The following is an 11,229-nucleotide window of genomic DNA, read 5'->3' as shown; positions in this document are numbered from 1 at the left end:
AAAAAGCCACTTTTCCCCCATTAGCAAAGAGCCAGGAAAAACCCCCCTGTGTGTTGCAGCCCGGCTGGGTTAGCAAGGCTGGCTGGTGTTGGTAGGGAGCTTTGGAAAGTGAAATAATAAAAGAAAAGGCATCTGAAATTTCACATCTGGGCATGGGGCAGAGAACTATTCAATATTTTTGGTCCTCAATCCCTCCTTGCAGTGCCAGGTTTCAGGGGCTGCGTTTTGAGTAGAGGAAGTTGCAGTTCAATCGGTGCCTCTCTGGGCAGGGCTGTTGGGAGGAGAGCACGGGTGGCTGGGGTTGCTTCTGTGCTTAGAAACAAGTTTGGCAGGTGGAGTGGGTGACCTAAACTCAGTCTCTGGTTTCTGGTCTGCAGATTGATGACAAAGAGTTTGACATTCCTCAAGTTGATACCCCTCCAACACTGGAGAGCATCTTGAATGAGGTGAGTGGTCCCATCAGACATGCAAGCAGCTCCAGGACAGGGAGGAGCTAAGAAGAAGCAGGACTTCCTCCTTTGGCTCTTCTCATCTGATGGGGTTTTTTTGGGAAATGAAATTGTACACCTTCAGTGCTTGGTTGGGTGGTCGTTGTACAGTGTGTAATGTGGAATTTTATGTTTTAAGTCAAAATATTCACACTTAAAGGTTTTCCATCAAATGTGAGCATGTGCACCTGTGGATCAGGACAGTCACCTGAAGACTATACAGTTCATTAAAGGTCAGGGTTCAGGCTTCTTTTTTAGCTAAAAAAAGTTAAGAACTAAAAAATAAATAAATTAATAACTCTGGGCAGCTCTTAAGTTGTAAGGGGAGATGAAAAACAGACTTTTTGCCTCCTGGAATCTACTGAACCTGGGTGATGCCAAACTGGCAGGAGGTGTAGTCACATCCATGTCAGAGGAGTATTACCATGGTAGGCTTAAACTGGAGGGGTGATGTGAAGAAAACACATGGGAAGACAAATACAAAGTCTTACTGCAGTGTGATTTACCTCAGTATATAAATTGTGTGGAAATGACTGGTAAAGTCTTTTCTGGAAAGGATTTCAGTGGGTAACAATCTGACTGAGCTGAAAAGCTACACAGCTGCACTGAAAAACCCAACCAACCACCAAGTGGGCACAGGACTGCCAGTTGCAGACAGACCAGGAGACCTACTCTGTTCTCTGCAGCCTTGGCCTTAGGTGAGGGGCTGTGTTTGCTCTCTGTGCTCCAAGAAGAGCAGGAACTGTGCTGGATTTAGATGGCACTGGGGAGAATAGCTGTTTAAAAATGAGAGTAAAAACAGTGCCAGGCTAAGCCTGAGGAGAGAGAGAGATCACCAGCAGAAGAGCACAGCAAAGAGCAAAATGAACCCTTGCAGCAGCCAGAGGGACTGTTGGAGTTGTAGCCACCACTTGGTGAGGTGCTGGAGTAGATGATGAGAATTCTAGGCCATCTCTTGGGGATTGGAGGTGGTTGAGAACAGCTTAGTTAAACATCTCTTACAGTTTTGATGGAATAGATTATTTCTGGGGAAGGAAGATGAGTTGAACAACTTTCTGCCCAGCTCACTTCAGTGGCTATTGTGAGTTCTGGAAACTGGTTCTTCCCCAGAATCAGTCTAGTAAAATAATACCTATTTTCTGTCCTATATACCTATATGTCCACATACCTATATGTGAGACTATCATGTCCTCTCCTTGGTTCTTCTGCCTGATGGAAACTGTTTTGCTGTTGTTTCAGTTGGGCTGTTGGGCATTTTTGGTGTTTAGTAAGCTCTGCTGCTTCTTTTCCTTCAGACTGATGATGAAGAAGAGTCTTTCATTCTGGAGGATCCCTTTCTCCTGAACGTGGATAACACAGATGCACACTCCTATGACACATCTTCCGTAGCCAGCTCTGACAGCGGGGACCGAACACACCTGAAAAGGTGCTGCCTGACTAGTCTGCTGGGAGCTCAGATGGGCTCTGAAGGAGCACTGCTTATACCCGTTAACAACAAGTTCTTGTTTTTTGAGTACTAGAGGGATGTGGACCTGTTGGAACAAGTCCAGAGGAAGGCGCAGAGATGATCCAAGAGTTGGAGCAGCTCTGCTCTGGAGACAGGCTGAGAGAGTTGGGGTGTTCAGCCTGGAGAAGAGAAGGCTCCAGGGAGACCTTAGAGCACCTTCCAGTGCCTGAAGGGGCTCCAGGAAAGCTGGGGAGGGACTTGGGGCAACAGCAGGGAGGGAGAGGACAAGGGGGAATAGCCCTAAACTAGAGCAGGGTAGATTCAGACTGGATATCAAGAACAAACTTTACTCTGTGGGTGGTGAAGCTCTGGAACAGGCTGCCCAGAGAGGTGGTGGTGGAGGCCCCATCCCTGGAGACATTCCAGGCCAGTCTTGAGGAGGCTCTGAGCAACCTGATCTAGTTAAAAAGGTCTCTGTGCACTGCAGGGGGACTGAACTAGATGATCTTTAAAGGTCCCTTCCAACCTCACACATTCCATGATTTCTCTGAGCCTGTGATGTGTCTGTTGCTTGGATAGGAACCCTTTAAACCACATGTGGATTTTGTCCCCTGCTGCTGTATCCTAGTGCTGAAGTCCCAGGGGGATGCTGCAGGGACTCTGGTGAAGCTTTTGCCAGAACAATGTTAGTTGTGCAGGATCAAACAGACAGAGGTTGGGATTTGCCTTTACTCTAAGGGTGAGCCTGTTGGAGCAGTAAATGCATCTTATGGGAACTGGAGTATCTGCATGTCTCTGGATTTTAATGGCATCTTTCAAACACTGAACCATGATGACTTCCAGAGTCTGCAGGCAGCTGTTCGTTATTTTTCAAAGTCAAGTGAACAGATGTCTAAAGGCAGCCTTGGAATGTGATAATCAGCTGTAACACTGTTGACTTTATCTCTTTAATTATTTAAATGGTGACCTGGTCCTGCATCCTGAGCCACTCCCATGGCTGCCTGATGTGCTCAGCTGGGGCTGTGGCATGAGCAGTTGCACAGGATGTGAACACTGCAGGTGTGATGGTTTATGATGGCACCTGGAGATGTACTGACTCACTGCCCCTTCTTTTCCAATTAAGTTGGTTTGTATTAAGCAAAATGTAACTTGGAAGGGCTGAAACTCCTGTATGGAGTGGGCAGAAAAACTTGGCAGTGTCGTTGTTGTGTTTGGGGGAAGCTGGTTGCCATGTTTATGGGTCCTTAGCCATGACAGAAGCTGTTGCCTACCTGGTTCTTCAGCCTATGTGTGAGCGACTTATTTGTAGGCATCTGGAGAGATAAGAATCAAATGTTCTGTGTTAGTTCTGTGTGAGTTGTGTGTTCTTTCCCATGGTGTGTGCTTGACATCAAGGTTGCAGTTTTCCTGGGGTTCCCTCTCTAGTGTGTCTTCTGTGGACCATGGTGCCCTTCAGAAATACCTGCCCTTTTACACTAGCACCTTTTTCAAGACACTTTTTCCACAGACTGGGACATCTTTCAAATCAGATCAGCTGTGTTTTAATTGCAAGTTACTCTCTAAGCACCCACCCAGTTTTCCCATGGCTGTGCTCTCCTAATGAGCCTTTTTCAATGGTGTATTTTCCTTAGACATTCACCTTTAAAGGCTGAAACTTCCTGAGACACAGAAAGATTAATTGAAGACCAAAAATGTTGCTTTCAGCCTTTATTAATAAATTCTAAGGTTTGCAGATACCTGCTTGAAACTGATTATTTATTTGAAGGACTATTTAATTTTTTTCCCTGGGAGATGAGCTCAAAACAAATTGTGTGCAGGGACAGGGTAAGATAAGAAGTGATTATAGTCTCGTGTTCTTCATTCTGTGCTTGTAGACCCCAAGAATAGAAACTGTGAGTAATGAGTGCTTGCAGAGTTTACCTGCTGGTTTAGCTGTGGATTAGGCAAAGTTCCAAACTTTTCTTCTGCTCTTAACGTGTTTGGTTTATTTCTTCTTTCCATAGGAAGAAAAAACTCCCTGATTCTCTCTCCCTGCATGGATCAGTGATACGGCTTTCCCTTCTGAAAGGAATTTCAGCCCAAATAGTGTCTGCAGCAGTAAGTGTCTCCTGGTTGCAACCATGAAGAAAAATGGGAATGTCTTCTGCTGTGAAGGGGGAGTGTGTGTGATCTCCTCCCTCCTCCTGCAGTTTGTTCTGGATAATACTAATATGTTTGGTGCATAAACAACTAACCAGTAATCCTGAGCCAGTAGTGAATCAGGTGTTAGCTGAGTTATTGCAGCAGTAGGTCCTCTGTAACATTGATTTGTGTTCCTAGATGTCAATAAACCTGCTGGGATATGTTCATATAAAACAAGAGCAGGGCTGTTACTGTGTGTTGAAGGTGCTGATATAGGCTTGTGTGGTGCCTGCAGCAGGCCCAGAACACACTGAGCTGAGTGAGGAGCAGCTCTGCACGTTCCTGCTTCTGGGACTGCCCTGTGGGTGCAATGGAACTGCTGGGGGCTTGGGCTGCCAGGGAAGTCTGAGTGGCCAGGACCACAGCTGGGGTGGGAGTTAGAGTGTCCAGTTCTGGAGCCCCCACCACAGGAAGGACAGGGACCTCCTGGAGGGAGTCAGGAGGAGGCCATGGAGATGCTGAGAGGGCTGGAGCAGCTCTGCTCTGGAGCCAGGCTGGGAGAGTTGGGGTGTTCAGCCTGGAGAAGAGAAGGCTCCAGGGAGACCTTAGAGCAGCTTCCAGTGCCTGAAAGGGCTCCAGGAAAGCTGGGGAGGGACTTGGGACAAGGGCAGGGAGGGAGAAGACAAGGGGGGATGGATGAAAACTGGAAGAGGGGAGATTGAGGTGAGACACGCGGAGGAAATTCTTTGTTGTGAGGGTGGTGAGAGCCTGGCCCAGGTTGCCCAGGGAAGCTGTGGCTGCCCCATCCCTGGCAGGGTTGAAGGGCAGGTTGGATGGGGCTTGGAGCAACCTGGGCTGGTGGGAGGTGTCCCTGCCCATGCAGGGGGTTGGATCTGGATGATCTTGAAGGTCTCTTCCAACCCAAACCGTTCTCTCAGTGTGTGATTTCTGGACCCTGCAAGGGAGAACAGGGATGACAGGCCTGGATCATGTTACTGTGGCTGTATCACCAGGATCCCTCTGTGTGCTGTGACTGGCTGGTCCTTCCTGGGTGCAGGTGGGGATGAGCCCCCAGCCTGTGTGTGACATGGCTGTGCCTGAGAGAGCAGAGGGAGGGCCTTTTCCATGGATGTCTGTGCTATGTACACAAGGGATACTGACAGCTCAGTAAGATTAGACTCATTTGAGAAGGACACAATAACCTTCATAGGGAATTACAGAATATTCTGTTTCCAGTTCTCTGCACTTTTTCATCCTTTCTTGGTTGTTCACTGGGAATTTCTAGCCTCAGCAGAAGACTTTTGAATTTCCAGCCATTTCTAGCTCAGCATTGTCTGCCCTGGTGAGATTATTAAAATGCAACTTGTGTTGATTTTTCTGCATGTTGTAGCTCCAAGTATTAGAGACACACATGGAACTGGGAATTCTTTCTCTCTCACTCATGGCTTGTCCTGTTTTTCTAGGACAAAGTGGATGCTGGCTTGCCCACTGCAATTGTAAGTAACAGTTTTCAAGTGCTGTATATTTAGTTTTCATGCAAGTTTGTTGAAGCACTAATTTGAGAGAGCTGATAAATGCATCTTCCTTCCTACCCCTGCAAAGAACTTTCAGCTATGAGGAATGGGAGAAGCAGCATGAAATATTTAATTCCTGCGGGCAGAATTCAACCTTTCCTGACTGCCCAGCTGCCTCTCTGATCAAGCCCCACACTCTCCTGTTTTTCATGTCATCACCAGGGCTTATGGAGCTGAGCACCAAGCTTTTCTTCATTTGGGAGGTGTTTGGCTGGTGAATATGTTGCATTTCCTCAGCTATTTCTTTGCCAGTTCTTGCTTTGACTCCTAACAGTTATTTAAAGAAGCTTAAATCGAAGAGTTCATAAAGTGATGGGTTCAAAATCTCTGCACCTGAAATATGACCTCATAAGTTACTCCTGCTCAGAAACTTGCATTAAACTTCCTGAAATCAAGTATGCTAATTAAAATATATCAGAAATTAAACTGCCTCTAGTTAAAAGGAGAAGAGAAATATTTTAAGGTGGTGAAATGCAGCAGGTATTTGTTCTGTGAAATGAGTTTGGATGTTTTATGAAGAAATTAAAGATGTGCTTGGTCACTTTGGCTGCGGTAGCAGCATTCCATAAGAAATCACACTTTTTGTTTAAAAAGAAAAAGGAAAACTCTTGTAGTCACCTCTAAAGCAAAAGGCTGGATTGGAAGCACACAGTGACAGATGTGCACGTAGGATAAAAACTGTACTTACTTATCCCAGACATTAAAGCATTTAATTTTTTCAAGCTGACTTACACTTGCTAAGAAACAAAGAACAACGTGAATGTATATGGAGTATTATGTGATTTCTCTGAAGTTTTATTTAATTGGTGCAGGTTTGCAGGTGTGATAGAACTGTGGAGCTCTGTTTGGTTCCCCATGGAAGCACGTTGGAGTCTCTGGGCTTGCTGTGGACTGTGTCTTCAGGGCCCCAGGGGTGTAGTAGATGTCAGAGGTGGATGGAACAGCTGAGTGAGAAAAACCTCTGAGGATTTATACTCAGCTGCCACACCAAAAGAATGAGGCTTATAAAGAAGAAATTTCAGTGTGGGTGCCACTCTGAGCATTTGAGTTTCCAACAGCAGAGGAAAAGGCAGCCCTGTGATCCTGAGAAAAATCTGTGTGATGGTCCTTCAGGTGTAATTCTGCTCCAGCTTCCACACAGGCACTGCTTGTCACTTAAAATTAGAAACGGGTTCTGTTTGTAACCTTCTAAATCTTCCCCTTTTGGCAAACTTTGCAGGGGTGTGGTGGGAGTTTAAGTGGTGGATTTGGGACTGACATTTCTTTTGCTTTCAACCTTTCTGCGTGACTGTTTCAGGCAGCGTCAAATCTGATAGCAGTGGGGACTTCCCATGGGTTAGCACTGATTTTTGGTAAGTTGAAAATCAAGTTTTGATTTTTTTTGCATTTTATTAATCTTAAAAAAAAGCCCAAACAAATGTATTAAGGAAAACCTAGTTAAAATTAGAACTGCAGGAGGGATTTCTTCTAGTATGTTCTGTCTGTGCTAACTGTGATTTTCTTTTGAGAAAGAAACCAAGCACAAGTAATATTTTGGTTGCCCTTATTTCTGTATTTCTTCTGCTTTGCTGGGGACTGGCACTTTGATATTGAGAAATTTAGCTCTGTGGCAATTGTCTGAAGAGCCTTTGGCATGTTTGATTATAAATGACTCTGTTTCCCTGTGGAAGAAACCAGAACCAGTACACAACCATCATCTAATAGGGTTTTAATTTTCTCCCCTGTGGCACAATAGCTGCCCAGACATCTCTGTGTCCCTTCATTCTGTTGTTCTTCCCTTCCTTTTATCACTAAATTTTCTTAAACATTTTCTGACCTTGTGCCTGTGTTTATCCAACTCACCACCTAGGTGAGAGCAGCTCTTTGATTGCTCCCATATGTATAGACTCTTTGTGCCTTGTGCCAGCACCAAATTCTTAACAATTAGAGAAATTTCGTTTTCTTCTTGATTTTTCTTTCAAAGTTACCTGAGTTTATTCAGGAGACCAAATAATTGTGGGGGGCAGGGTACAAGAGAAGGATGGGAAAGGCTGTGACAGCCTAAGGCTCACCTTCCTGGGTATTGGAGACATGAAACTAATTGTCATTTGCTTAATCCAGTATTGGAACTATTAGAGAATGTGATTGATCTGAGTGCAAATAACTTCTTATCTGCTACAGTCAACACATGATCTTCTAAGTTTTTAGTATTAGACCTTGTGGGCTTTCTAATATTTGTACATCATGTGGAGACCTCCAAAGTGTCTGCTCTGGAGCGCATTTTAACTCTGATTTTGCTCTTGCTCTTTGTGCATGCAAACCCCCCCAGCTCTGTGGCAGCTGAAGTTATTCTGTGAGTCTGTGCTGAAATCTAAAGGGGATGAAGAATTCAAGTGTGTCATCCAGCTTCATTTCAGACATGGGCACTAATGTTTGCTGGACACTTCTGGGTGGAATTCTTAATGTTCTGTAACTAGAACTTGGGTGTTGAATCCAGTGCTTTGAAATCTGTTTGCAAGGAGAGAAATCCTTGCAGGGTATGGCTGTATAAGGCCACCTTGAGTGCAAAGAAAGAGGATTGTTCAGTCTGGAGAAGAGAAGGCACCAGGGAGACCTTAGAGCAGCTTCCAGTGCCTGAAAGAGCTCCAGGAAAGCTGGGGAGGGACTTGGGACAAGGGCAGGGAGGGAGAGGACAAGGGGGGATGGATGAAAACTGGAAGAGGGGAGATTGAGGTGAGACATGAAGAGGAAATTGTGGAGTGTGAGGGTGGTGAGAGCCTGGCCCAGGTTGCCCAGGGAAGCTGTGGCTGCCCCATCCCTGGCAGTGTTGAAGGGCAGGTTGGATGGGGCTTGGAGCAACCTGGGCTGGTGGGAGGTGTCCCTGCCCATGCAGGGGGTTGGATCTGGATGATCTTTAAAGTCCTTCCAACCCAAACCCTCTGTCACAATGATGGTGAAGCTCAGGAGCAGTGTTCTACCTTGGGTTTGCTCTGTCATTTAAACCAGCAGTTTGTCTGTTGTCTGTAGACTGGTCAATTTCTGTACTTTTTTAAGCTTATAATAATAAACAAATAATATTTAGGGTTTTTTCCTCTATATTTCTAGAAGACCTAAGGTTTTTTATGTTATTCAAAACCTATCCCTTTAATGAGAACTCACTGAAATGTCTTATTTTTCATGGAGACTTTGTGTTCAGGACAGAAGATTTCTGTGTTGGCTAAACTTTGTTTTGATTAGTTTTGAACCATTTATTTTCTCTGTTGGTTGTAAAACTCAATTGTTAGTGTCCTGAGTCTGTGTTGAGGTGTGGGACAGCATGATATCTTGGGAGAACAGTAGTGTGAGTACCTGAAGACAGCATTAAAAAAGCCTGAATTCTGGGGACCTTGATTGCTTTTGGAAGATAATGGGGAGCTGCTGGATGGGTGGTGGTGACTGTTGAAAAGTCTGACCATTTATATCACTGTGAACTTCCAGTATTATTTTCTCTCAATTTCCTTCTTCTTTTGTCTTTAATACTGTGAAGTCAGAATGCATAGACTGATTTTTCTTCAGAGATTCCATGCACTTTTTAAACCACTTAGTTTTAAAACATTGGCTATTGTGGCATCTTCTCAGTTACCCGGAAGAAATTAAAAGGGGAAATGTTAACAGAAGGAAATAGTATCAGCAAAGGTTGTCTCTGGCTTTGAAGATGATCACATATACACTGTTCGTTACTTCATTCCTTCTTTTATATTGATTTCTGGCTTTTTCTTTCCTCTCTTGGCTCTTTCTGTGTGGACTGAAAAGGAAAAGGTACAGTAACCCTGCCCTGTGCACGTCCCCTGCATGACCAGCTCCTGCCTTGCCCAGTTGCATGTTGCCTGTGCCAGGGTGTGAGGTGCCAGCTGAGCAGCCAGGCAGTGCAGTGACTGCCAGGGGACACTGCTGTTGGCCAGGCTGGGAACTGGCTGCTGAGCACTTGTGCACTGCACACTTGCAAATAACCCAGGCCAGAACAGCAGGTAAATGTGCTGTTCATAAAGATTTAGGGCAGCAGGTCCATAGCTGCATGTAAAGGTGTTCTGGGGCAGGACAAAGGCTCTTCCAAGAGCTCACTCACCTCAAGATGCTGAGGGGCTGGAGCATCTGCCTGTGAGGAAAGGCTGGGAGAGCTGGGGCTGCTCAGCTGGAGAAAAGGAGGCTGAGGGGGGATCTGATCAGTGCTGATCAATATCTGCAAGGGGTGGCAGGAGGATGGGCCAGACTCTGCTCAGGGGTGTCCAGGGACAGGACAAGGGGCAATGGGCACAAACTGGAGCTCAGGAGGGTCAAGTTCAACATGAGGAAAAGCTTCTTGGCTGTGAGGGTGACAGAGCCCTGGGACAGGCTGCCCAGGGAGGCTGTGGAGTCTCCATCCCTGCAGACATTCCAGCCCCACCTGGATGTGTTCCTGTGGGATCTGCTCTAGGGGATCCTGCTCTGGCAGGGGGTTGGACTGGGTGATCTCCAGAGGTCCCTTCCAACCCCACCATTCTGTGAAATAAACAAAGCTGAAGTGAATCTGTATTTGACCCTGTAAAAGGGCTGAGTCAAACCCAGGTTTGAACAACATTCTGTGATGCTGTGATCTCTCCACTTCTGCCTGAGAGCTGTCAGGTGGGAGCAGTATGTGGTGGGAACCCTGGTCATGGAGCCACCAGCCAGAAGCTGTGACACATGCAAGGAGCCAGGAGGTGCTGCCAGTCCTGCCCTGGTGATGTGGGAAGGAGGGAGCAGTGGGTGCCTGAGGTGGTGGCCACAGGTGGTCTGACTTGACCCCTGCTGGGGGTAACCACTTTACTGGCTGCAGCTGAGTGCAGCAGGTGGGGAGGAGGGTTCAGTGTGTCCTGGTGCAGGGAACAGCTCTGGTGGTCCTGGCGGAGGTGGGCTCTGCTGCCTGTCCTGTTAGCTCAGCAACTCCTGCCCTCCTGAGCCCCAGAGGGTTAGACCTCGTGGGAGAGCATTTATGGGTACTGGGCCTGATAAAGGTGGGAGGAAAGGACCTAATTGTAATGTATGAGTAATTCTGTGGGAAATAAACCAGGCCTTTCAGACTCAGGAAAATCATGGCTCAAGGAGAAGATCTTGTTGATCTGAGAAGTAGTAACTTCTGGAGTGCTCTGCTTATTCCTTAGTTGGGGAAAGTGACTTATTTCATACTCACAAACTTGTTTTTGTTTTTACTTTGTATCAAATTGCCATCTCATTCTGACATGAGACCGTGAGAGCAACACCATTAATTACTGCCAGGAAGTTTTCAGATTAATTGCTTCATGTAAATTGGAAAATCAAAAACATTTTTTTGGACAATCAAGCTACCTTAGAGTCAAGCATTTGGAGAAAGCTTTTTCTGCCTAATCCTGAATGGGCCTTAATTCAATATTAGTCCCCAGCCTCTTTCTCCTCACCCTAAGCAGTGCTATGGAGTAATCCATGAGTTTAGGTACTTTTCTTGCTAGTGTTTGTGATGTCTCCTCGTACCAGGAGAGTTGGAAGGTGACTCCCCTGGTGTGTGTGCTCAGCCGGGCTGTGCAGATGGATGGGCTGGGGAAGGGATGAGAGGTACAGCCATGCTCTGTGGCACATCTAGCACATC

General features: G+C 46.1%; 1 protein-coding gene across 1 annotated transcript in view; it reads left to right on the top strand.

Annotated features, from left to right (window-relative positions):
* VPS8 (vacuolar protein sorting 8 homolog (S. cerevisiae)) overlaps positions 1 to 11,229 on the top strand; it is a 93,963-nt gene that overhangs the window by 14,641 nt on the left and 68,093 nt on the right. Inside the window, exons 2-7 of the mRNA XM_009993533.1 lie at positions 378 to 446; positions 1,784 to 1,914; positions 3,939 to 4,032; positions 5,520 to 5,552; positions 6,928 to 6,982; positions 9,402 to 9,407. Of these exons, the coding sequence (XP_009991835.1) occupies positions 378 to 446; positions 1,784 to 1,914; positions 3,939 to 4,032; positions 5,520 to 5,552; positions 6,928 to 6,982; positions 9,402 to 9,407 (388 nt within the window). The remainder of the gene's footprint in view (positions 1 to 377; positions 447 to 1,783; positions 1,915 to 3,938; positions 4,033 to 5,519; positions 5,553 to 6,927; positions 6,983 to 9,401; positions 9,408 to 11,229) is intronic.

This window comes from Chaetura pelagica, unplaced genomic scaffold (assembly GCF_000747805.2).
Source record: "Chaetura pelagica isolate M959 unplaced genomic scaffold, ChaPel_1.0 scaffold192, whole genome shotgun sequence".
Classification (NCBI taxonomy): Eukaryota; Metazoa; Chordata; class Aves; order Apodiformes; family Apodidae; genus Chaetura; species Chaetura pelagica.
This window is presented reverse-complemented; position numbering and strand designations above follow the sequence as displayed.